We start from the raw sequence: 26,907 nt of genomic DNA, 5'->3' as shown, positions 1-26,907 counted from the left end.
TTTTTGAAACTTCAAAATTATGATCCACAGTTTATTTGAAGGATAAGAGAATAAAAACTAATGACAAATAATATCTAATCTACTGTACCATACAAAATTCACACATAACTGATTAAATGAATGAATAAACAAATGTTTATTTGTACATGTACAGGACATGTACAGACATGTACAGACACTGACCTATTTGTAAACTAGCAGAAGTTATTTATCACATCCAGAGAAAAGTCTCTTTATACTTTAAACAGTAAAATGAATAAAAAAAACTTTAATGCACTAAGGTAAAAATACGATATGCTGTCTTTTTAACTCACGTAAAGTATTTTAGAATATAAAATACCTACTTGTTTAATATTTAAGTAAATTCTACTGAGTCTGATGGGTCAGATTCTGCATGTGGATCTTAACATATTCATTCATTCTTAAATGAGTATTCAATATAGCCATACAGACCTGGGTTCATATCCTGTCTCTATCTATTACCGGTATGTGATTTTCGGATCTTTAAAGTTGTAGTCTTCTCACCTGCAAAACAAGGATTAAACATAACCACATCACAAAGTATTTTGAAGATTAAATGAGATTATATGGTAAAGTGCTAGGCACAGTGACAAATACTACACATTCAATAAATGGTTGCTATTTTTTCAAGTTAAATCATAACTTATTTCAAGAGAGATTTTTGTATTCTAAGGTTGTGCTGTCTAATATGGTAGACATTACTCACATGTGGTAACTGAGTATTTGAAATGTGGCTAGTCTGAACTGTAATATGGGTAAAGATAAAAATCACATTGGATTTTTTCTTTCAGTATAGAGAAATAAAATATCTTATAAATATTTCTTTTATATTAATTACATATTGGACTGATATTTTAGATAAATTGGGTTAAATAAAATGTATTGCCAAATTAATTTTCAGCTCTCAAAAGTGAAAACTGTTTTTGCTTTTTGAAATGTAGGTACTAGGGGCACCTGGGTGGCTCAGTCATTAAGTATCTGCCTTCGGCTCAGGGCATGGTCCCAGGGTTCTGGGATTGAGCCCTGCTGCATGGGTCTCCCTGCTCAGGGGGAAGCCTGTTTCTCCCTCTCTCACTCCCCCTGCTGTTCCCTCTCTCGCTGTATCTCTCTCTGCAAATAAATAAATAAAATCTTTAAAAAAAAGTTAAAAAAAATTAAATGTAGGTATTAGAAAACTACATTATATATGAGTCTTGCATTGTATTTCTGTTGGGCAGCACTGAGATCAAGTCTCTGGTCAAGGACAGAATGAGGTATACAGATGTTCCACTAATATTTGACTGGTTGGTTGATATGGCTAAATTTCTTCATCATTTCATTATATTGACACAATTAAAAGCACAAGAGACTTTTTTTTAAGTGCCCACAAGTCAAAACAAATGTACAGAGTGGTTATTATTAGAGAATCTCATGTGTAAATGAGTTATTTACTCAGTAACTTTTTGGTGATTTTTTCCTGCAGATCTTTAAGGACTGAAGCAAAACTCTTCAAACAGAGCTTTAGTGAAACCTGTGTGGTTAAGAATGGGAATGACCTTTTATTTGTCAATAATACTTTAGTAAAACTGGGGAAAAAAAAACCACCCAAGAAAAGAACGGAGATGACCTTTCCAGGACTAAGAAATCCAATTGCTGAAATTAACTTTGGCAAATGACAATGAATCACAAATTGTCTGCAGGCCAGCTATGTTGACAAATCTAATGGGCAAATCAGGATCACTGATGCCCTCTGGTTCCTGCATTTTCCTGATCCTTATAGCATATCTAACTGGAAGGAGTCTAGGATGCAAAGGATGGGGGTAGATGCTATGACTCTCTCCTGTCAGTATTAGACATGTTGGTTAAATCAAGAGACCATTTGGTCTTCCTCCATAATGGTCCTTAAGCATGGAGCAAATGCCTCTGACGGTTTTCAACATAGGCAGAACTGGAGCCGGATAATACTCTCTGAATGCATTACTCCTTTAGCCAATTGGATTTGTAGCCAACAAGGTATCACTGAAAGAAATGTCTGGATTGGTTCTATTCTAATCTTTTGATGGGAGTGGGAAGGTGGCTTAAATATGATCATTTGAATTGTTCCAGAATGCACCAGGGTGCTTCCTCTCCTTCTCCCCCACATCTGTTGACTCTTCTCTAACCACTAATACCTTCACCACCATCTCACCATCACCACCAGTGGTTAACATTTATTTAGTGCTTACTACATGCCAGGCACTTTTCTCAATATCTTTTCTATCTGAATACTCAAACCTCACTGAATACTCAAACTATTCTTTAAACTACATACCACTCTTAATTTTCAAGATGAGGAAACTGAGGTACAGAGTAAGTAAGTTGCCCATAGTTGCACAACTAATAATTAGAGCAGCCAGAAGAAGAGGGGAGCCTGCTGATCTTGGTGCTTAAGACCACAGACTACGGCATCTGGAGAAGATTCTGTAGTCTAGAGAAAATAAGAAAACAGATTGGCTTGGCCAGGGCAATCCTGGTCCTGTAAGTTATTCCTTAGGCTGCTCCAGAACCTAGAGGTGTAGAGTTTTGACCTCCAATCTTTTGCGGCCTCTGCGTGAGTGCCAAAGGTCTATAATGGCCTATGGCATTTTCCCAAGTGCCTAAAGCTCGTTCTTAATCACAGAGTATTGTTTCAAGTTTTGCAACTCATAGTATTGTTCATTGGTTTGAGGAAAGAAATGTATCATTTAGTGAGAATAAATTATTTTTATTTATACATATAAATATTATGTATATTTATTTCAATATAATATATTTGTTACCTTAAGTGCCTTTGGGTACTTTTTGCTCCCTAAGGACGTGGAAAATGGAATTACCACATATACTTTGCAATCTTTGTTTTCCACCATATTCCTGCATGCTTCTGCTCTCCAGGGAGCCCCCTAGTGTTTTTCTTTAGCCTTGGCGACTAGCTTAGGTCCATGAAGGCATAGGGTGCAGAAAATGGATACAGAGCGAAAGCAAGAATGTGAGCAATAGAAACCACTGATCGACTACTTCATCAGGTTACATGTGCTGCTTCATTCGGAGCAAGAGGTAGAGGAAGGTCATTGGCCAAACTCAGGTAGGGTCTATATAGACTCTATATGAGATGTAACAAATACCCCAACATCGTGTGTATGTGTGTATGCGTTTATTTTATTTTTAAAAAAGATTTTATTTATTTATTTATTTGACAGACAGAGATCACAAGTAGGCAGAGAGGCAGGCAGAGAGAGAGGAGGAAGCAGGATCCCTGCTGAGCAGATAGCCCGATGTGTGGCCTGATCCAAGGACCCTGGGATCATGACCTGAGCAGAAGGCAGAGGCTTTAACCCACTGAGCCACCCAGGCTCCCCTGTGTGTGTAACAACCTGATAGATTTTTCTTTCTGAGTGGTTTGGAGGAGTAGGGAAATAACAAATGAAATCCTTTCTTTGCTCAAAGACTTCATGTCCTAATGAAAGGGAGAAACACCCAATTAAATATCCACATGTCCTTCATGACTGAAGATTATGACATTAAGGTAAATTAAGTCTTTACTGAGAACTAGAACATGATAAGTTTTAAGTGGAATTGTCTTTACACAATTGCCAAACTTGCTATGGGCTCATGGAATATTAGAATGGGATAAATTATTAGGAATTTTCTAATTTCCTCATTTTTCATATGAGGAAACTAAAATGTTAGAGTCAAGGATTCGGTTTTCACATTCCCATATTCCCAAAAGTCCTTTTCCTTTGCAAATGAAATTATTTGCTTAATTTGCTTGTTTGAACTAAGCATCCTGGTTCTTTTAACATGAATTTCAACTTGTTTTCAGAGCTGAGAATGTCAGTACTGCCTTCAATATATTCACAAAATGATAGTTATGGTCAAGGGATAAAGGTACTCTTACATTAATAAGTAATTATCTCTTACTGTATAATTGCAAGCAGGATCCTCATCTAGAATTTTCCGTTTTTATAAAAAAAATTCCTGTTAATATAAACCAAAGCAAGCAGTTGGATGACCACCTTTTTTTCCTTGAGTAAGGATCAATGTATCTACCCACAAAGATGACGCCAAGTATGTAGAAACTATAAACTGTATAATAACTAAAAATACTTACATACAAATACATGGCATATATATTTTGTTTAGGCAGGTTATACTTAGAATACTTATTAGGGCACAGTGAGTCCTGGGGATCTTCGAACATAAACTAATTACAAATTAATTGGCTGAACTTACAGATACAGAATTCGCAGGTGTCTGTCTAGTCCTGTTCAGTAAAATTAAAAACACATGCTGAGGCAATAGGACTGTTCTTGATTGCACTGGGTGGTTACATGGGTATACACATAATAAAAATTCATTGAGCTGTACACTTAGGATTTGTGCATTTTACTGTATATAAATTATACCTCAAGAATAAAACTAAAAAAAAAAAAAAACCAGAAAAGACTAAAAACCTTTTTGCAAAGGTTGCAAACAAGCAATTGGTCTTTTAGTTATTTGTAATTTCAGATTTGCTACATCTTAATTATGACTAATAGAGTGGCCTGAAACTTTTTTGTTTCTTTCTTCTGTTTAATTATCTTTCAATAAACTAAGTTAATTTAAAAGATCTTGTGATCTCCCTTTAAAACGAGAAAGACTTACCTATTTGCAAGTAATATGGTGTAGTGATTATGTGCTGAATTTTGTAGAATAAAACACGAGGCCATCTCAAGGGGGCAGGACACAATACTGAAAATGTTTCTTTGACTTCGCCCTCCTCCGCCGCCTATTTTTACGTGTTACTTCAGGCAGTGGTATTCAGAGAGCATATGGGTCGCTTGACTAAAGAAACTTTTCCAAAGATGCTATTATTCTATTTCCATCCCACAGATCTCAAAATTCACTTTTTTCTCGGAATGCCACTTGAGGGCAGTTTGCTTCAGAAACATACCCAGCACGCCTTATTTTAGTACATTTAAAAAACAGGTTGCTATTATGTTTTTATGTCCCTGCGTAAAAACTCCCATTCTCTGACGTTTAGGCTACTTTTATTACAACCGCCAGACAGTCTTATTTAGAGTAGGTCAAGGAACGGCAGCTTGAAAACAAAAACAAAAACAACCTACAAAACATCCGGTAAAAGGGGGAAGACTACGACTCCCAGAATGCAGCGCGTCCTCCTTCTCTTGCCCGCCTGTCCAATGATCAGACCCCGCGAGCCTCCTCTCGGCCCCATTGGTCAGCTTTCCTGTCAGTGAGGGGAGAAACCGAGGGCTCCGGGTGTCATATTTCCCGCCACCTAGAGGTGCGTCTCGGGAAAGCCGAAGTGGAACAAGTTCTCGATTGGATCTTCGGTCTTCTTGCGTAAGAGGAATCAGCCAATCAGAATGTGAAAATCGTCCCGGAAAACCCCTCCTCTTCCTGACGTAGCCTTTGGTGGCGGGAAAAGTTCGGAAATTTTCGCGCCGGGGCGGGGTCATCGGAAGACCGCCGGCGCGGTTCTGGGGGAAGCGGCTCCCTGGCAGCGAGCATGGCCGGGACAGTGGTACTGGACGACGTAGAGCTGCGAGAGGCGCAGAGAGATTACCTGGATTTCTTGGATGACGAGGTGAGGGAGGCGCGGGGGCGCGAGACTCTGGCGCTTGAAGGTCCTGGGGACGCTGACGGGCCGAGGGAGGCCACGGCGGATGCTGCTCCACGCCGGGCCGGGGTGGGGCGGGGGACTCCCGGGAGGTCCGTCGGGCCTCCCGACTCTTGCGGCGGGGCCGGCGCCCTCCGGAGTCTTCCGTCCAGGGTCGCGTAGCGTTTCTGGCGTGGAGTCCGCTGCTGGTGTCCTGTAGGTGCAGCCTTGAGAGAGCGATCCTGAAACTCCTGCGTGCTGATGGGGCGGGGTCCCGCGAAAGGCCGCGGGGTTTCTTTCAAGTGCGCACAAAATGGCAAAGCTCAGTCCGAATGCTGTCGGACTGATGTGGGACAGAAGGCTGGCTGGGGACAAAGCAAAAGCGGACACCCAGCAACCTTCTCCGACCCCCCTCCTGAGTGGGACCTGTGTGACTTTCTTTGGGAATCTCCCACCTATCTTAATGTTAATACCTTGTTAGAGGGGAAAATGACCTTGACGGTGGCAAGGCTTCGGCATCTTGTAGGTCCTCTTTAGCGTATGAAAGTTCTATTGAAAACCTCCCTTTGCTTCCTTCCCCCACCCCCCTTGGTACTGAACCTGCCACCCTTCACAATCCCGGGGCAGCAGCTCTTTCCGCCCACGGGTCCTGTCCCCGTGCTTTAATAAACCACCATTTTGCACCAAAAATGCCTCAAGAATTCTTTCTTGGTCATCGGCTTTGGACCTCACCCCACTGAACCTCACCTAGGTTCTAGAACTTCATCAGAACGGTAGGGATCCGCTAACTTAAAGACCTGCAGGGGCGTCTGGGTGGCTCAGTGGGTTAAGCCGCTGCCTTCGGCTCAGATCATGATCTCAGGGTCCTGGGATCGAGTCCCGCATCGGGCTCTCTGCTCTGTGGGGAGCCTGCTTCCTCCTCTCTCTCTCTGCCTGCCTCTCTGTCTACTTGTGATTTCTCTCTGTCAAATAAATAAATAAAATCTTAAAAAAAAAAAAAAAAAAAAGACCTGCAGGTACCCGCGGAAAAGACTACCTTACTTGGCTGCATTGGATTTCACTGCCAGAGAAGATGCAGAAAACTGTTTGCTATGCTGGCAAAAGGGGCTTTGTATGCTGTCCAGGATTGGAAGCCATAGAATATTGTAAAGCATCTTAAAAGGGTGGATAATGCTGGGTCTATAAACAAATAGGGAGGCTTCCTATTCTTTTAGGTCTAGCTAGAGAACTCTTTTCCCTATTATACAGCTAATGGGGGAATAGAATATTTAATTCCCCTGTAATTCTTCAGTGAAAAGTCATTTTAATCTGCTAATTTACATTTTGATAAGCCTTTAAAAATTTTTTAAGTTTTTTTTTTCCCCAAAGATTTTTTTAATGTATTTATTTGACAGAGAGAAATCACAAGTAGATGGAGAGGCAGGCAGAGAGAGAGAGAGGGAAGCAGGCTCCCTGCTGAGCAGAGATCCCAATGCGGGACTCGATCCCAGGACCCTGAGATCATGACCTGAGCTGAAGGCAGCGGCTTAACCCACTGAGCCACCCAGGTGCCCCAAGTTTTTTTTTTTTTAATTTGACAGAGATCATTCGTAGGCAGAGAGGCAGGCAGAGAGAGAGGGGGAAGCAGATTTCCTGCTGAGCAGAGAGCCCGATGTGGGCCTCCATCCCAGGACCCTGAGATCATGACCTGAGCAGAAGGCAGAGGCTTAACCCCCTGAGCCACCCAGGCGCCCCTTGATAAACTTTTATTTGTCCTTTTTGACTTATTATGACCTTGTTTTAATTCTCCTTTAGAAGTTGAGAAATGACTGCATACAGAAAAGCTGCAGATGATAATAGAAATCATAACATGGACGTTGAGATTATTATACATCCTGCAACTGCCTCTTAGGGTGTATTTGGAATCTCAGGCTAGTGAGTGAAAATGTGGAGAAATGGGAGGTCCCTTCTGCTGCAGAGATTGATGGATTGATCTTTCTGTGAGAACTGCCTCTGTTTAAATATTGTCTTATTTTTGAATTTGTGCCTCTTGTGATATGTGGTGGTTATTTTGCAGGAAGACCAGGGAATTTATCAGAGCAAAGTTCGGGAGCTGATCAGTGACAACCAATACCGGTTGATTGTCAATGTGAATGACCTGCGCAGGAAGAATGAGAAGAGGGCTAACCGGTAAGTGGTAAGGGGTTTCTTCCAAGAGGCTATCCTGGCTCTGAGTGACAGTGGCCCCCTTTCTCTTCCCCGGATTGGAACAGGCTTCCCACGAGAAGGCCTGGATGGAATGTTTTTGGTTTTGTTTTTTTTTGGGGGGGGGGATGGAATGTTTTTGACCCTCATTGTCTCACCTGCTTCTGTGTTTTTTTTTCTTCCTTCCAAAGTAGGTGGTGGGCATTTTCCTCTCTGGAGCTCCTCTTTCCATGTTTAACTGAGTATCATTTCTGTACCTTTGAGAAGTTGAATTAAAGTTAGCGCTCAGTTCTGATACATTTTACTGAGTCATCCAGGATGGTAGGAGAAAGTAGAAGCTAAATTTTTACATCACTTTTATTTTTGAAGGTCAGTTTTTTTTTTTGTTTGTTTGTTTTTTTTAGTTTTTCTCTCTCTGCTTAATTATCCTCTCTCTTGCCCATATGCAGCCTCCTGAGCAATGCCTTTGAGGAGCTGGTTGCCTTCCAGCGGGCTTTAAAGGATTTTGTGGCCTCCATTGATGCTACCTATGCCAAGCAGTATGAGGAGTTCTACATAGGATTGGAGGGCAGCTTTGGCTCCAAGCATGTCTCTCCCCGGACTCTTACCTCCTGCTTCCTCAGCTGTGTAGTCTGCGTGGAGGGCATTGTCACCAAGTGTGAGTGGCTTCAAATCAGGGCTAAGGGAATGGAAGTGGGATAGTCTTAAGAAGGCCCAGGGAAGCAGGAGAGGCCGAGTAGAGCTGGGTAGCATAGCCCTGAACTTACAGGGTGAAGCTGGGAGGAGCTGTGGTATGTACATTGATGAAGGGGTCTAGAATGATGAATTCTACTGAGTGTGGGAGTGTCTTGGCTCTTGTAATCTCCTCATTTTAACTGTGAACTCCTATCATTTCTGGGTCAGGAAGATTCATTTTTATATTTAGAACATCAACATTATGTAGGTATGTTGATGTTCTAAATATAAAAATGAATAAATGGCTAGTATTATTGAAGTAGCTTAAACTAGTCAGAAGAAAACAGTATTTAGAGTCATGATAGACTTGCCTGCATCAGCTTCTACCTTTGTCAATGCTAGTTGAATGACTTATGCATGTTTTCCATTGCTAGGCTCTCTAGTTCGTCCCAAAGTTGTCCGCAGTGTCCACTACTGCCCTGCTACCAAGAAGACTATAGAACGACGTTACTCTGATCTCACTACCCTGGTGGCCTTCCCTTCCAGCTCTGTCTATCCCACCAAGGTGAAGGGAATGAATTAATTGGGCTTCTTGGGAGGTGGGAATCAAGTATGTCTGTTTTCATGCAAATAATTGAGTGATATCTGAAGTCTTCTAAAGTACATCAGATGAAAAGTAAGGATTAATCTCAAAGAAAGATTGATTGCTAGCCAGAGTTTAATATGAAAGTCTTCAATTCTAATTAAAAAAAAAAAAGAATAAATACTCTAGAAAATTTGACAAATTGTAGAAGGATTGAAAAAAGTCATTAAGCTACGTAGATCTTTGAGCAAAGTTATATATAACTTTATAATCTCTTTAAAGTAATATGGGACAATACTTACGCTATAGTGTTAACCATGATATCTTTGCAAATATTTAACTTTGGGTTGGGAGAGGAATGGCATTGGAAATGACTTTGTACTTAATGTTCTGACTGATCTGAACTGAAGACAATTTGAGGCTTTCTTAATGAGACAGAAGAAGATTAGTGTTGGTTACTTGATGTCTGAATTCATTCTATTGAAGAATAACTGTCCCTGCTATCAAATTTTAATTGAGAGCCACTGTACCCAAAGAATTGTTAAGCACTGTGGAGGATACAGACATGAGTATAACCAGTTCTTATTTTCAACTCAATTAGTGCAGGAATCTTAATGTAAAATAAGAATGAGTACCTTAGAATTATAACTGAAGCATACTTTAGAATCATTGAGTCTGTCTTCAGGTGAAATGCTGAGATTCAGAAAGATTAAGTGACTTGCACATGGTACCAGTTAGTGATGACTCTAAGGACTAGAACCCATGTCCTTCTACTTTCAGGCCAGTTGCATTTTCTGTCACCCTGCTCTCTTCTTCAGTAAGATACTTCCTTCTAGACTATCTTCAGTAACTACTCAGGGAGTATTCTTCTGCTGATTATGGGGGCCATGCTTCTTTGCTTAAGATCTGAAATACGTTGGACTCCTGGAGGTCATCTAGTGTGGTACCGAAGAATATGGCTTGGGAGTTATACTTGCCTGAAGTCCTGGCTCTGCAATTTCCTGTGTGACTTGGGGAACTTACTTAACCTCTCCAGTCTCGGTTTCCTTATTTGTTACATGTGAAAAATACCTACTTTACCGAGGTGTTTGGATGATTACACGAGATCATCTCATGAGATAATAGCACAATGCCTTGTACATAGTAAGCACTCAATAAATGGCTGCTGTTGCGTTTTTAGAAAATTGAAATGGCAAGGGAGTAAAAGTTTAAAATGTCTTTACTCAAGTTTAATATACATACAGGAAAGTTTATATTAAAGTATGCAGGTCACTGAAATTTCACAAGCTGAAAATACCTGGAAAATCATCGTCCAAACCAGGAAACAGAGCGTTCCTAGCACTCAGAAGTGTTTGAGGGCCCATACTCCCCAAGGTTAACCCTATCCTGATGTCATCAGCAACACAGAGTACTTTTGCCTGTTTTTATGTTTTATCTAAATATTCCTGCGTTGGGCTTCCTTTGTTCATCAGGTGTATTTGAGATTCATTCATGTTGTGTATAGGTGTATTTTATACATTTTTATTCACCCATTCCATTGGGTGAATATACTACATTTATTTAACAATTCTGTTGATGGCATTAGGATATTTTCTAATTTTTGCCTATTGGGAATAATGCTGCTGTGAACATTGTACTATGTGGCTTTGGGTCAGTGTTTCTGTCGGGTATTACCTAGGAGTGGAAATACTGTGTCATAGTACAGGGGAAATAAGAATCTTAATGTAGATTTTAATGTAACCATGGCTCCTTTAGACTATAGTTGTCCCTTCCATTAGATGATTTGTTACTAGATCAGATGGGAATGGAGAAAACTGGAGTACACATTTGGCTTTTTTTTTGTTCCTAGATACTAAAAATCTCATGAGGTTATTTCCAAATTATATTTGTTTCCTACCAAAAAAAAATGAGTGTGGCATTACTAAGACCAGGACAAGATAACAGTGCTTTTCTGTATGTCTTTTTCAGGATGAGGAAAATAATCCCCTCGAGACCGAATATGGCCTTTCTGTCTACAAGGACCACCAGACCATCACGATCCAGGAGATGCCGGAGAAGGCCCCAGCTGGCCAACTTCCCCGCTCAGTGGATGTCATTCTGGATGATGACTTGGTAGATAAAGTGAAGCCTGGTGACCGAGTCCAGGTGGTGGGGACCTATCGTTGTCTCCCTGGAAAGAAGGGAGGCTACACCTCAGGGACCTTCAGGTAATGGTGCAGCTCTGAGGCATTTGGCACGCTCCTGGCAGCTTGCATATCTGGTAGTATTCACGCTCTAGTTTGCCATATTGTGGGGCATACATCAGACAGGTGGAGCAGTCTAGCTATGTGGGAGATGGGATAGCTCTTTTCCATCAGATAAAACTGGTAATACTATTATGCTGAAAGTGGGAGTTGTTGGTAACATGGTTATGTCCTCATGGCTTATGTGAATTTCTCACGTATTCCCACCTCCTTCTGATCCACATTTCTGTCTGAAGGAGGATCTGTGGGACAGCCGAGGATAAATTCCTGAGGTGAAGAATCATCAGCATATTTGTGTCACAGATTAAAAGAATCAGCTGTTGAATTCAGAACAACCTGTTTTTTTTACTTTATTATTTTCTGATTTGCTGTTGTCTCTGATGTTACGAATTAAAAATCGCAGGCTTCTTCTTCTTCTTCTTCTTATTTTTCCTTCTTTGTCTCAGGACTATCCTGATTGCCTGTAATGTGAAGCAAATGAGCAAGGACGTTCAGCCTTCATTCTCTGCTGAGGATATAGCCAAGATCAAGAAGTTCAGTAAAACTCGTTCCAAGGTCTGAGCATCTTATAGGGATTTGAGGGTGGGGATGGATTTGTTAGGGTTGTGTTTGGCATGGGACACCTTTCTTCTTTGTAGAGGATCGGGAGGAGGGTCAAGGTTTTTTCTCTAAAGGATGTGGTGTTAGCTTTTAGTTTTGATCCAGTCAGCAAGTAAAAAGATGTTTTTGCTGTCAGTATTTCTGTTTTGTTACCTGCTAGGCTGCTAAGTGAACCTAATATAATAAGAGAATATCAGGGTACCAGTAAGTCCATGTGGACGACAGTAGTGATACATTGTTACTTAAGTTTTTTTTTTTTAAAGATTTTATTTATTTATTTGACAGAGAGAGATCACAAGCAGACAGAGAGGCAGGCAGAGAGAGAGAGAGAGAGGGAAGCAGGCTCCCTGCTGAGCAGAGATCCCGATGTGGACTCGTCCCAGGACCCTGAGATCATGACCTGAGCTGAAGGCAGCGGCTTAACCCACTGAGCCACCCAGGCGCCCTGTTACTTAAGTTTTAAATAGGTTATTTTTGTTTCAGTTCTCTACTTTGTTTTGCTTTTTGAAGACAGAATGTCCACAGGTAGAATTGAAGAAAGGGTGGTTGACCTTGGAACAACATGTGTTTGAACTGTGGGTTTGCTTGCTTGTGGGTTTTTTCTGATAAATCCAGTACAGTACTATAAATGTATTTTTCTTATGATTTTCTTAATGATATTTTCCTTTCTATAGCTTATTGTAAGAATGCATCATATAGTACATATCATACACAAATGTGTTACGTTTTTAAAACACAGATATTTTTATGTTATTGGTAAGATGAGGTCATTGGTAGGGTATTAGTAAAGTCTTTAGGGGGTCAAAAGTTATACATGGATTTTTGACTGTATGGGGTGTTGACACCCCTCACTTCTACATTGTTCAAGGGTCATCTGTATGTGCCTGTGTGATCAAGGTTACTGAAGAAACATACCTGTACCAAACCAAAACAAAAGGTTACTGGAACTACAATACACATTCTTATTAAACGTAAAGTGTTTTGAACTGGAAATACTTTTTTATTAAAGATAACTCTCTAAGCAGATTTTGAAATACAGGCTTTCCCTTTATCTGTTCTGACAATAGTCTCATCAGTGTAATTTGTCTTAAGAAAAGCTTTTACAGTTAGAAATGGTGTCTACAAATGTGGAGTTCTTCAAGCATTTTTATAGGCTGAACTATGAAGCAGAGCTTAGCAAAACCATATTGAATCTCAACAGGCTTTTCATGCCTTTGGTTATTCCTCCTGTAGGATATCTTTGACCAGCTGGCCAGGTCGCTGGCCCCTAGCATCCACGGGCATGACTATGTTAAGAAGGCGATTCTCTGCTTGCTCTTGGGAGGGGTGGAACGAGACCTTGAAAATGGCAGTCACATCCGTGGGGACATCAATATTCTCCTGATCGGTATGGCATTGGGGATTTGCATCAGACTCTCGGTCTGTGGAGTGTGCTTGTGGGAATCTATAATCTAAAAGAATGTGTATTCTCTACCTGGTATATTTCAGTTCCATCAAAGGGCAGAAGGCTAAAATGAATCTTTTCTTACTGTTGTCATTTTTGTGTTTCCTGATTTATGTCTAAAATATATTCTTCCGTGAATGGTAAGGGAATATTATTTATAACCCATTAATGTAAATTTCTGTTATGCCAAGAGCTATGCTAGAAAAATAGAACTTGCTGCAGTGTGGTGTGGGAGTGGAGGAGTTTCCTAGCAAGTCACCACTGTCCCACTGAATTATAGGGGACCCATCGGTTGCCAAGTCTCAGCTTCTACGCTATGTGCTGTGCACTGCTCCACGGGCTATCCCCACCACTGGACGGGGCTCTTCTGGAGTGGGTCTGACGGCTGCTGTCACCACAGACCAGGAAACGGGTAAGGGTATAAGGGTCTTTGGCAAACGTCCCGTGGTGAGATCAAGTGTAATTTCTTGTAGTTTGCTCTTGGGAAGCTTGTATTGGGAACATACGAGCTTATCTTGTTACCCTGAAAGGTTAGTTTGACCCAGACTATAGAGGCCAGGGTGTCCTCTGGCAATAGGGGGTGAATTAATTAAGTCTTTGGGTGGCCGGTCTGGATAAGAATGTCTCCTAAAATACAGCTTTTGAAGAAGGCTTTGTATATTGGAAGGGAAAGAAGAAATAAAAATGAAGATAGTATTATTTTATAAATTAGAGGAAGGGATTTGAAGACTAGTGAAAAGAGAGCAGAGATCTTGTTGGGGAATTACTTGAGGATGAAGATAAAGAGAATCCGTGAAAGAAGTTTGTTGGAGGCTGGCTGCTTAGGGATAGTTCAGATTGGAACTAAAAAGATTGACCCACCAGGGTTTTTCTCTAAGTCTCTAGGAACTGACTGTTCCTCACTATTTTCTCATGAGAGACATTGAGTGCTTAGGAAGGAGGCTGAAATCTCTCCCCTTGTCCTCTATAACCTGGATGGTAACACCTATCTTGACCTGCTCATTTCCTAGGGGAGCGCCGCCTGGAAGCAGGGGCCATGGTCCTTGCTGACCGAGGTGTGGTTTGCATCGATGAATTTGACAAGATGTCCGACATGGACCGCACGGCCATCCATGAAGTGATGGAGCAGGGTCGAGTCACCATCGCCAAGGCTGGCATCCATGCTCGGCTGAATGCCCGCTGCAGTGTTTTGGCAGCTGCCAACCCCGTCTATGGCAGGGTAAGTGCAGTTAGGCACTTTACCATTGTTCTCACCCTTGGTTGGTTTTGCTGAATAGCTGGGCCATGAAGTTGATTCTTGGAGTCCCAGAGAAATAAAAGGCCAGACTAAAGTTAAGCTTGTCCACCGTTTTGTTCTTGTCCTTAACTTAGAGCAGTGCTTCCTCACGTTTTCAGCCACATCAGAATCCCCTGGCAAGTTAATCATTTAAATAACTTGGAAAATATAAAGAAGAAAACAAAAGTAACCTTCAGTCCCACAACCCAGTAACCAGTATTCTTGCCATTACAACGAAAGTACCACATGCAGATGGTAGGATGTATAAACAGAACAGAGAGTTTAGTATGGACATTGAAAACCTTCCCTTTTCTCTCCTAGCCCTTCTCCAAGAGATAACCACTAAACTCTTTGAGTGTCTGGGTAAACAGAAACTTAAGTGTATACAACAACTATACTGGCTTCTTGTAACCAAATTAGTCTGTTTATCTTTGTTTTTTACGATGATGATGATGATACTTATTTATTTACAAGGTACCCCTGCCTGATATTTGATACTATGATGATTATATTTATCCAGCTTGGGGTTTGCCGAATTTTGCCTCTATTTTTTCTTTATTTTTGGGGGGCAGCTGTCTTACATTCCATTGATTTATAGTAATTTGTTTAGTTTCCATTTGGTGGGCATTTGGTGTTTTCCCTTGCTATTGTGAAATGAAGTTGCAGTGAATATTCCTTTATGTGTATTCTGTTACGCATGTCCATATGATAAATACCTAGTAACAGAATCACTGAAGAGTTAAATGCATTTTTATTTTGGTAGAGATTGCCAAATTGCCCTCTTTAAAGATTGTACCATAATAATGCTATTAACTAAGACTTACAAATAGTTTGTATTTATCAGCTGCTTTTATCCTCACAGTAACCTTGTAGGTAGGTAGTTATTATCCTTATTTTACAGGTGAGAAAATGGAGGCATAAAAAGTTAAGTAACTTATTTAAGAGTCACAAGCTAGAAAATGGCAATCAAAATTTGAATGCAGAGCCTATTCTGTGCTCTGGCAGTTATGATTCCATAATGTGTGGGGTTACCTGTTTGGGTGGAGTTTTTTAAACATGCAGGTACCTGGTCCCCAGTCGGTTTCTGAATTCAAATCTTTGGGTTGGGGCTCTTGGTAACTCTGGTTTAGAAAGGCTTCATAGGTTGGTGATAATGCATAGCATGGGCTGAGAACCTTGGTTTTTAAATTAATGGTAACAGTATTTATGTCATCCTAAAGAATTATATTGGGAAATGCAGGGAGAAAATAGCAGGTCCTAAAATGGGAACATGTTCAGAATCATTATTAAGGTTACCCTCAAGGCGTATTAGACCGTCTAACTGTGAAGTGTTTGCAGGTAGATAGTCTCGTAGGCCCTGAACTGAAAGATAAAAAAGTATACAGGTTTTTGAGTCCCAGGGAAGATCAAGATGTTATGATTTATAGATTATTGACCTTTTTTTTTTTTTTTTTTTTTGTGGTTCTACTCATTACCTTCTAAGTAAGGGACTCCGGAGTTTCCAAGTGCTTTTGGTTTAGACAGCTTGTCAACTTTATAACTGGTAGGGGAAAAGGAATCATCTTTCAGGGTTGGTCCTACCCTTGGAATGGCAGGAGCAGAATAGGGCTTGGGAACGAGGGGACTGGTCTTGAGACCTATGATAAGCCTGTTAGAGGCACCTCAGCTAGGAGGTGTGGTTCTGAGTTTGCTCAGGTCTCCTGAGCTTCATTGAAAGAGGGGTTGCACGTAGAGGAACTGAATTAAGTATTTCAGTAGCTTTAAGTAGTCTCTTGTCCTTTCTTCCCTTTGATGTCACCTCCACTTTGCTTTTAACTTCTGTTGCACAGTATGATCAGTATAAGACCCCCATGGAGAACATTGGGCTACAGGACTCACTGCTATCCCGATTTGACTTACTCTTCATCATGCTGGATCAGATGGACCCTGAGCAGGATCGGGAGATCTCGGACCATGTTCTTAGGATGCACCGTTACAGGGCACCCGGGGAACAGGATGGCGATGGTGAGACCATGGGAAGAGTCAGAGTGACTAATGGAGGGGAAGCTAAACAGACACGGTTATCTCAGACCTGGCCCAGGTCATGATGGGTGTTTGTTTTTGGGTTGATGTTGAAGGTGCCCTTGTCTTTGTGACCACTCCCTTCTTGCTCAGTGAGAGTCATCCTAAGGTGTGTCTTTTGTTCATTTCTGGGTCTAGGAACACCTTTGCCATGTCATTCCACTTTTCTTATTTGTGGGCTCCACATGTCTGTGTGTCTTGGCTTTGTTAAGTTTTTCCTCTCTTCAGAAGAACCAATTTCTTACTCTGCTTTCTCCCAACTTGGGTTTTCCAGCTATGCCTTTGGGTAGTGCTGTGGATATCCTGGCCACAGATGATCCCAGTTTTAACCAGGAAGACCAGCAGGACACCCAGATTTATGAGAAGCATGACAATCTTCTGCATGGGACCAAGAAGAAAAAGTGAGCATTCTTCATACTTCTTGAAGGAACCTGAGATTTCTGTCATATTAGCATGTTTTTATGTGCTCCCCAGGCAAGATCATGCTTGGATTCATAGCCATGTGGGCGTGTTTTCTTTTCTGGATCTCACACTATATACCCCTTCTCCTGGCCAGTATCCTTGTGTTTATGGTGATTAGGCTTAGGTTCTAACCTTCCTAAAATGGAAGACTTTGACAACATGCTCAGCTGATGGTGGGTATATCATGTGATCTTCGTACCTTAAGTACTGCACAAGTCCTGTAGCTGTGACAAGCTAATGTTGACAGGACGGTAGACTGCAAGCCCTGGGTGCTGTGCAGGTAGATTTGGATAAAGGAGACTAGGGTGGAAGTGTTCAAAGTGTGAAATGTGAGATCTTTTACTTCTGTTTAGGGCTGTGGTGCAGTAGGAAGCATATAGATTCAAACCTGTCATTTCAGAACAGAATTTAGAGTCAGAAGACTGAATTTAAGTCTTCCCTAAGCCACAGTTTTTACGTATTAAATAGGGCAAATAATACCTAAACTTCTGCCTGTACTGCTTACCTCACATACATTAAGTAATAGTTACAGAATTCAATAAATGTAGATGAGAGGGTCTCATTCATTCACATTCTATATAAATGGGATTTATGATAATGGATTCTAGAATACATCTCTGCCACTTGACCTTGACTTCTCTGAGGAGAGGCCAAGCCCCCACCCCAGTCATGTGCCAAGGTTTGGCAGAGAAGATTTCCCTGTGTGTGCATCCAGGGAGAAGATGGTGAGTGCAGCGTTCATGAGGAAGTACATCCACGTGGCCAAAATCATCAAGCCTATCCTAACTCAGGAGTCAGGTGCCTACATTGCAGAAGAGTACTCACGCCTGCGCAGCCAAGACAGCATGAGCTCGGACACTGCCCGGGTAAGTCCCCACAGCCAAGATGGGCCTGGGAATTCTTAAGTACAAGACTGGGGAGTCCCTGTTACCTGGGAGTTCTGAAAGCATTTTACCTTAGGGATTCCTTATCTTTTTCTTTCTGGTCTGAAGGACTTCCTGTTCTATAATTCTAATAATTTCCTTTTATAAAGGAAAATGAAGTGAGAATAACCAGAAATACCTGTATCTCATTAGTTCAGATGATATTGGCCTCCAGAAGCTATGATACATTCAGCAAACCAAAGGAGCCACTTTTGGGTTCTTACATGCAGTTAAAATAGGAAGAGCTATCCTCAGAGAGTTCAGATCTGCAACTTAGGAGGTAGGAAGGTAGATGGAAAAATCATATATGCATATTTATAAATTTCTAACCACAGTGTGGTGCCTAGGAGGGAATGAATGGGAAAGATGATTGGAGAGTAGATGAAGAAGCTGTTAGTTTTTCCTTTAGACTTTATAGAACCGGTATGAATTTGATGGAAGAGAGTGTGCTATTTGAGCTGGACTTTGATAAATGATTAGTTGGATAATCATAATGGTTGTCCAAAGCCATTTCTAGAAATCTGCCTGTGAATTTATCTAAACTGTGGGGCATGGAGTTCACACAGGATTTCACAGCAGAAAGACCCAAGTCCAAGACCGTTATTATGTGCTATAGATATAGACTCTTGGATTTAGGCTTGATCCCAGGTCACTTGTTCTAGCCTCACACCCAGATAGGCACTTTGTCTTCTGGAATTTCGGCTAAGACTTTCTTGACACCTCTAGAAGCAGCATGTCTGGCACATCACTACTTTGAAATGTTAGAAACTTCTTGTGTTTATTGGGCTTAAACTTGCTTCCCCATGACTTAGACCCATGGGTCTTAATTTTGTTTTGTGGGGATTATGTATGACTTGTCTTCTTCAGATTAAGAAGCCCCCTTTCTTTTTTAATTGTTTCTCTCACTGTGTAAACATGTTTCAGTGTGTCAGAAGCCTTCTCATTGAACAAAACACTGTTTGAGCTCGGGTCTTAGTGGGTCTGGTAAATCTCTCAGTTTGGATTCTGTAGTTCTGCTAATGCAGCCTAAAATTTCACAGGCTAAGAATTGGAGCTTATAAGGAGTGTGTAACCTCCACACTCTGGTAGCTTTTAAATCATTAAAAGATTTGGTGACTTTACTTAAAAGTGAATATATATTTGGGGCACTTGGGTAGTGTAGCTCTAGTGGCTCTAGTGGCTCAGTGGTTTAAGCCTCTGCATTCAGCTCTGGTCATGATCTCAGGGTCTTGGGATCGAGCCCTGCATTGGGCTGTCTGCTCATTGGGGAGCCTGCTTTCCCCTCTCTCTCTGCCTGCCTCTCTGCCTACTTGGGATCTCCTCTTTCTGTCAAATAAATAAATTTTTTATAAAAAGTGAATATATTTGTTTTTGAATATGGAATAGGGTTTTATTTATACTATCCCATGATAATTTGCAAAACTTCGAAGTGGAAGTGACCAGATCAAGGATCATACAATGGGAGAGGTAGGAGTGTGACAGAAAAAACTAGCCCTCTGTTCTGGTCCCAGGTCCGGCTAATTTTTGGGCCTTGCACAAATCTCTTCACTTCTCAGGTCATAGTTTTTTAATCCATAAACTGAGAAGGTTGGATAATATCAGGGATGCTTAACTAGATGGGCACATCATAATCACCTGAAACTTAAAAAGTATACATGTCCAGTCCTAAACATAGACATTCTGACTCATTAGGTCAGAGATGCCATTCAGCCAAAAGCATTTAAAAAAGATAGAAGTTGTGCTTGCTTCGGCAGCGCATATACTAAAAAAGATAGAAGCACACTGGTTTAGTATACACCCCCCTCCCCCATGAGAACCACTTGATGAGAACATGCCAGAATCCTGTTCTCTGGACTTGAATTTACCCAACTTGAAAAATTTGTCCTCACATGACCTCTTTCGCACCCCTCCCTTAGTGTAACCTTGTTCAAGTTACCTGAAGCCGTAAGTCCCATTTTCCTCATCTGTAAAACTTGGAAAAGTTATCAGGAGTGTTAAATGATGCAGTTGATATAAAAGCAAAGTTCCTAGAGCGTTGCAGACTGGCAGTACAGGATTGTTTTTCCTCCTTCACTATTGTAGTCTTTCTAGCCTTTTTTCTTTCCAGCTGTAAGATGCCTCATTTTCTTCTTCCCTGTTCACCTACCCCTTTCTCCCTCAACACTCCTGTTTTCTTGGCTGCTTTTATTTATTTATTTTTTATTTTTTAAAAAGATTTTACTTATTCATTTGTAAGAGAGCGTGTACAGAAGCGGGGGAGCGGCAGGCAGAGGGAGAGGGAGAAGCAGGCTCCCCGCTGAGCAGGGAGCCCAACGTGGGGGGCTCGATCCCAGGACCTTGGGATCATGACCTGAGCCGAAGGCAGCCACTTAACCAACTGAGCCACCCAGGCGAACTGATTGGCTGCTTTTATCTTTGTGAATTTTATATAGTGTTTATACAGAATATATAGCTGTGAATCCTTTGCTTATGCTTCCTAGAGTCAGTCTGGTAGTATCTTTATCCTTTTCTGTAAAGTGGGAGTGATGGGAATTCTGACAAGTAATCGTCCCTTGTTCTCTTCCTCAGACATCACCAGTTACAGCCCGGACACTGGAAACTCTGATTCGATTGGCCACAGCCCATGCCAAGGCCCGCATGAGCAAGACCGTGGACTTGCAGGATGCAGAGGAAGCTGTGGAGTTGGTTCAGTATGCTTACTTCAAGAAGGTGAGGGCTGGGCGCCTGGGTGGCTCAGTGGGTTAAATCGCTGCCTTCGGCTCAGGTCATGATCTCAGGGTCCTGGGATCGAGTCCCGCATCGGGCTCTCTGCTCAGCAGGGAGCCTGCTTCCCTCTCTCTTTCTCTCTGCCTGCCTCTCCATCTACTTGTGATTTCTCTGTCAAATGAATAAATAAAATCTTAAAAAAAAAAAAGAAGGTGAGGGCTCCCGTGCTTGGGCCCGAGAGCTCCCCCTGATTAAATGCTGGTGCTTGGGTTGCCTAGCCCTCCACAGTTAGACCTGCCTTTAGGTCATCTGTGGAAAGTAGCATCTAACTGGGAAGCTTTAAAATACTGATGCCAGAGTCCCTAGAGGCCCCAGAGATTTTGGTTTTATTGGCGTGCTGCACCATCAACAGATTGCTTCTCTACCTACTCATACTTCATCTCTTAAAAAAGTAGGTTTCCAAAGGATTCACATTGGTGATCTTCCTCTTCCTTCTACAACGTTTTCCTTGCCAGTCTCTTCAGGGTTCCCATTGGCATCTCAAAATCTCACATCGAAAGTTGAATTTTCAAGCTTGGGCCTGTCATTCTGTTTTTGTTTCTGCTCATGACATTGTATTTCTGTCATTCATTCATTATTTATTTATTTATACAAGATTTTATTTATTTATTTGGCAGAGAGAGATCGAGAAATATCAAGAGAGGGAATACAAGCTGGCATAGTGGGAGAGGGGGAAGAAGGCTCTCCGCTGAGCAGGGAGCCTGTTGCAGGGCTTGATCCCAGGGCCCTGGGATCATGACCTGAGCTGAAGGCAGACACTCAGGCGCCCCTGTATTTTTGAAGCCTTCACTGTCTTTTCCTGTTGCCCACCCCCTCTCCAGTTCAGTGAACTGTAGTCATCTGGGGTTTAGTTATGGGTTTGATAGGCTTTTCCTGGGTTACTCTTTTTGCTAGGATGGGAGTTTTAAATTTAAATTAGTCACTTGATCTATAAAGAAATGAATTGTTTTCCACTTAACCGTTGTGGGCTGGATTTTTTTTTCATTCATTTCTTTGTTCCTTAAATACTCATTTAGTATCTACTATGGTCAAAGGAATTGAACATACCTCTCAGCATTTTTTTCTTTTTTACAGACTTATTTATTTTAGAGTGTGGCAGGGGGGCAGAAGGACAGGGAGAAAGAATCTCAATCTCAAGACTCTCTGCTGAATGAGGAGCTTGATGTGGGGCTCAATCCAGTGACCCTGAGATCATGACCTGAGCTGACACTAAGAGTTGGACACTTAACTGACTGAGCCACCCAGGCGTTCTACACCCGCCCCCCCCCCCCGCCCTGCATTTTTAAAGATAGGTAGCAGCCTGTTCCTCTGTCCCTGGTTCTGGGACTCAGGGATAGAAGCTCAGTCATTAGACCCACAGAAGTTATTTCTGCTGGTGGTGTAGATGGATTCTTACTCAGAGTTCTTCATTCAGTTTCCTGGCATTGGTGACCCTTCCCACCCACCCATGCTTGGCTTGGTCTCAGGTTCTAGAGAAGGAGAAGAAACGAAAGAAGCGAAATGAAGATGAATCAGAGACAGAGGATGAAGAGGAGAAAAGCCAGGAGGACCAAGAGCAGAAGAGTAAGAGGTAAGGCAAAGCAAAGACATGCATTGGGGAGAGGAGTGGATCAGTACTGCTGGGGTTGACATTAACTTTTTCTTGGGAAGGGTACCTAGATCTATGGGGTTGGAGGCCAAAGACAACCTAGGCAAAGTAGAGAGCTTAACTAGCCCCTTTGTTTTTTTGTATGATGCATTTTTAAAGATTTGTTTATTTATTTTAGAGAAAGAAAGACCGTGCACGTGCATGGCAGGGCTGGGGCAGAGAGAGAAGGAGAGAGAAAATTTAGTAGACTTCCACAATGAGCAGGCATTGGGCTCAATCCTCTAACCCTGAGATCATGACCTGAGCGGAAACTAATAGTCAGATACCTAACCCACTGTGCCACCCAGGTGCCCCTGGTAGGATGCTTTTGACCTCCTTCCTGCTAAAGAAATGCTAAGTAGCAGGAGCACACTAACTCAAATAGGTTTTTGAGTATATCTTTCGGAATCCTTTCTCATGGTAACTTTTCCCCTTTCATGCCTGTGATTGAATTTCTAAGGTGGTTGGTAGAAAAAAAGAGCATTGGGTAGCATGGCCTGTTTGTGTTCTAGTTCAGAGACTTTCAGTGTCTTTTGCAAGAAAAAGTAACAGTTTATACAAATCAATTGTAATCCCTCTTTCTGAGAAACCACTGTTATGCTAGACCTGGGCCTAGCATTTTGCTTTGATTGTAGATCGTTCTAGTAATTTTTCTCTGGTCAGAGGCACAGGATGGGTTTCTTTTAATTGCTATGGGTATTTTAGGAGGAGAACTCGTCACTCTGATGCCAAGGATGGGGGCTCCTATGACCCATATGACTTTAGTGACACAGAGGAGGAAATGCCTCAAGGTGAGTGAATGTCTCCTATTGATAAAGGGGTGGTTCCTTTGCTGACTTCAGTCACTCTGTGTACTGCATTTTTTGGTGGGTTGCCATTTGGTTCCCTGCTTAGGACCCTGTATCCAAAAGGTTTGTCCCAAGAGAACCTCAGGAAACCCAGTCAAAACTTTGGAAACTGGGCTTTGCTCAGTTGTTGCTTCCTTCCCAAGGAACTGTGCTCTTTGCCAAGCCTGGCGTAAGCATCTCAGATAATGTATTTAAGGGTCTCTTGCCTGACTCAATTTCTTTCTTTTTTTTTTTTTTTAATAAATCTTTTCTTTTTTTTTTTTTAATATTTTATTTATCTATCAGAGAGAGAGGGGGAGAGAGCGAGCACAGGCAGACAGAATGGCAGGCAGAGGCAGAGGGAGAAGCAGGCTCCCTGCCGAGCAAGGAGCCCGATGTGGGACTCGATCCCAGGACGCTGGGATCACGACCCGAGCCGAAGGCAGCTGCTTAACCAACTGAGCCACCCAGGCGTCCCCTGACTCAATTTCTTAACCCTGGCTGGTTCCATAAAAACCCTAGGAAGTGGGTGCTCAGTAGGCTCAGTGAGGTGTGGGGAGTGGAGAATATTACTTTTCTGGTGTCTGTGGAAATGGCTTCACCATGTTGTCTTTCCATTATCTGTAACCATTTATCCTCTAAAGTGCACACTCCAAAGACTGCAGATTCACAGGAGACCAAGGAGTCCCAGAAGGTGGAATTGAGTGAATCCAGGTGAGTAGAAAGTTGAATGCCACATGCTACTGAGGCAAGGACTTTCTGGGGAGAGGGTATGAAAACACACTGATTATCAGTGGAGCTCAAACTTGTAGGCTCAGTAAGTTTTAGAACAGCTTATATTCTGATTTTAATTTCAAACCTAAAAAAAATTGCAAAAAAAAAGTTGCAAAAGTAGTATACAGAATTCTTTTATACCTTTACCCAGAATCCCCAGTTGTTTACATTTTACCATTTGCTTTATAAATGGTTCTTTGTGGGGGTTTTAAATATAATGTACTCAGGAGGTCACAAAGGAAGATAGTCTTGAATTGAAGCAAGGACAAAATTTTTATCTTACTATTTGGGTTCTTCTCAGTAGGGTATACACACACACACACACACACACACACACACACACACACATTTTTCTTCATTGAATTGTTCTTTGTTTTGGGATGAGAAGTTTTTACCTCTAGAGGTTCAGGAATAGTTTTACTTATATATTTTATAAAGAAGATTATTTATTTTAGAATGTGTGTATGTGTGTTTGTGTGTGCATGCATGTGCATGCATACTTGTGCACATGGGTGGGGAAAGGGGCAGAGGGAGGGAATCTTCATGCAGACTCCTGACTCTGAGCAGGGAGCCAGACTTGGGGCCGGATCTCCCCTCCCTGAGATCATGACATGAGCTGAAACCAAGAGTCGGATGCTTAACTGACTGAGTCATCCAGGCGTCCCTTATATATACATTTTTATGTTTACTGGACACCGCAGAAAACCTATGACTAAGGTTTGCTTTTTACTTTTAATACTTTGAGCATAGAATGCAGTATGTTTACTGAAGAAAATAGGAAAACATTGAAAAGTATTTAGAAAAATACTTAAAATCAATTGTAATCCCTCTTTCTGAGAAACCACTGAAATATATTTTATGTATTTATTTTTAAAAATTTTATTTATTTGAGGGCACCTGGGTGGCTCAGTGGGTTAAGACTCTGCCTTCAGCTCAGGTCATGATCTCAGGGTCCTGGAATCGAGATTGGACCTCTGCTCGGCGGGGAGCCTGCTTCCTCCTCTCTCTCTCTCTCTCTGCTTGCCTCTCTGCCTACTTGTGATCTCTGTCTGTCAAATAAATAAATAGAATCTTAAAAAAAATTTTATTTACTTGAGAGAAATAGAGAGTATACAAGCAGAGGGGAGGAGCAGAGGAAAAGGAGAAGCAGACTCCCTGCTGAGCAGGGAGCCCAACGTGGGGCTTGATCCCAGGACCCGGAGATCATGACCTGAGCTGAAGGCAGAGGCTTAACCCACTGAGCCACCCAGGCGTCCCTTATTTGCATTTTCTAATGATGGACACTTAGGTTCTATAAAACTGGTGTTTACAGTAAAACATTTTTAATATTTATCCCTGTGTACTCAGGCAAATGTATAGCTGTAAGGTTAATTTCTTGAAATGGACTCATCGGATCAAAGGATATGTACTTAAAAATTTCAGTATATATGCTGAATTGCCTTTCAAAGATGCTGTTACAATTTATATATTTTTTTTAAGATTTTATTTTAGAGAGAGTGCACATGCAAATGTGCTCAGGGTTGGGGGTAGGGAGCAGAGGGAGAAGGAGAGAGAATCTCAAGCAGATTCCTCCCTTAGCCTGACAGGGGCTCAGTCTCGTGATCCTGAGATCATGACCTGGGCAGAAACCAAGAGTAAGATGCTTACCCAACTAAGCTGCCTAGTTGCCGCCCCCCAAGTTTACATTTCTATGGAAACACCAGTTTCCCACATCTTCATACGCCTCTGATTTTTAAAATGGTATTATTTCTCAGTGTGTAGGAAGCTCTATAATAGAATGTTGGGGGATGCCTCTACTATATTAACACTTGACATAGGTCTTGCGTGAGAGTTTTTGGGTTTGTTTACTTCTCCTTCACCCATCTTTTCCTGACTTGGGCAGGTTGAAGGAATTCAAGGTGGCCCTCTTGGATGTGTTCCGGGAAGCTCATGCACAGTCGGTGGGCATGAATCGCCTCACAGAATCCATCAACCAGGACAGAGAAGAGCCCTTCTCTTCAGCAGAGATCCAGGCTGCGCTGAGCAAGATGCAGGACGACAACCAGGTCATGGTCTCCGAGGGCATCATCTTCCTCATCTGAGGAGAACTCATCTCTGAACGTTGGGGGCTCTGCCCAGAGTGTTTCTTCTGTATTTCCTCTCCCTGCTCGCATCAGTCTTTGTCTTCATTTCCTAAATAACGGTGTTAATTGAACCGAAGTTGAGAGACATGTGACAAAGCTGACCTTTGGGAATGAGTATGTGGGGTAAAGGAGAAAGAAGAAAGTGGGGGGCGCCTGGGTGGCTCAGTGGGTTAAGCCGCTGCCTTCGGCTCAGGTCATGATCTCAGGGTCCTGGGATCGAGTCCCGCGTCGGGCTCTCTGCGCGGTGGGGAGCCTGTTTCCTTTTCTCTCTCTCTCTCTCTGCCTGCCTCTCTGCCTACTTGTGATCTCTCTCTGTCAAATAAATAAATAAAATCTTTAAAAAAATAAAAAATAAAAAAAAATAAAAAAAAAAAAAGAAGAAAGTGGGCAAGGACTAGACTCTTGTATCTTCATTCGTTCATTCATTCTCCTTATTTCCCACCAGAACAAACCAAACCATTGTTCATGGTAAATAACATATAACTTCTGAGAATATGGGGGGAGCACAGCTGGTTTTTGTTTATCCTTTCCTTGTTTGTTGGCTGTTTTTTCTCTCCTGAGCACATTGGTCTGGAACAGGCTTTGGGTGGTTCTGTGTTGGTGGAGTGAAGCTCTGAAGCAAGTCATGAAGGCCAAGAAAGCTTTCTTTTCTGTAGTACCAGTTATACTTCTGAGCTAAATATCTGAGACTTTGAATAAACTTTACCTATTTTTATATTACA

General features: G+C 41.8%; 1 protein-coding gene and 1 long non-coding RNA gene across 2 annotated transcripts; one reads left to right on the top strand and one right to left on the bottom strand.

Moving 5' to 3' along the window:
• On the bottom strand, nucleotides 1-5,276 carry LOC309858040. The gene is made up of 2 exons (XR_014308018.1): nucleotides 4,660-5,276; nucleotides 1-525 (listed from the first exon to the last, which is right to left on the bottom strand). It is a non-coding gene; the product is annotated as an uncharacterized lncRNA (long non-coding RNA).
• On the top strand, nucleotides 5,251-26,907 carry MCM3 (minichromosome maintenance complex component 3). The gene is made up of 18 exons (XM_082750736.1): nucleotides 5,251-5,605; nucleotides 7,674-7,786; nucleotides 8,251-8,459; nucleotides 8,911-9,041; nucleotides 11,028-11,266; nucleotides 11,749-11,857; nucleotides 13,136-13,289; nucleotides 13,627-13,758; nucleotides 14,357-14,565; nucleotides 16,452-16,626; nucleotides 16,958-17,084; nucleotides 17,861-18,011; nucleotides 20,637-20,777; nucleotides 22,301-22,404; nucleotides 23,167-23,252; nucleotides 23,933-24,002; nucleotides 25,945-26,327; nucleotides 26,570-26,907. Exons 1-17 carry the CDS (start codon nucleotides 5,528-5,530, stop codon nucleotides 26,141-26,143), a joined length of 2,427 nt encoding a protein of 808 aa, XP_082606862.1. The 5' UTR covers nucleotides 5,251-5,527; the 3' UTR covers nucleotides 26,144-26,327; nucleotides 26,570-26,907.

Source organism: Mustela nivalis, assembly GCF_964662115.1.
Source record: "Mustela nivalis genome assembly, contig: HAP1_SCAFFOLD_1781, whole genome shotgun sequence".
In the NCBI taxonomy this organism is placed as follows: Eukaryota; Metazoa; Chordata; class Mammalia; order Carnivora; family Mustelidae; genus Mustela; species Mustela nivalis.
This window is presented reverse-complemented; position numbering and strand designations above follow the sequence as displayed.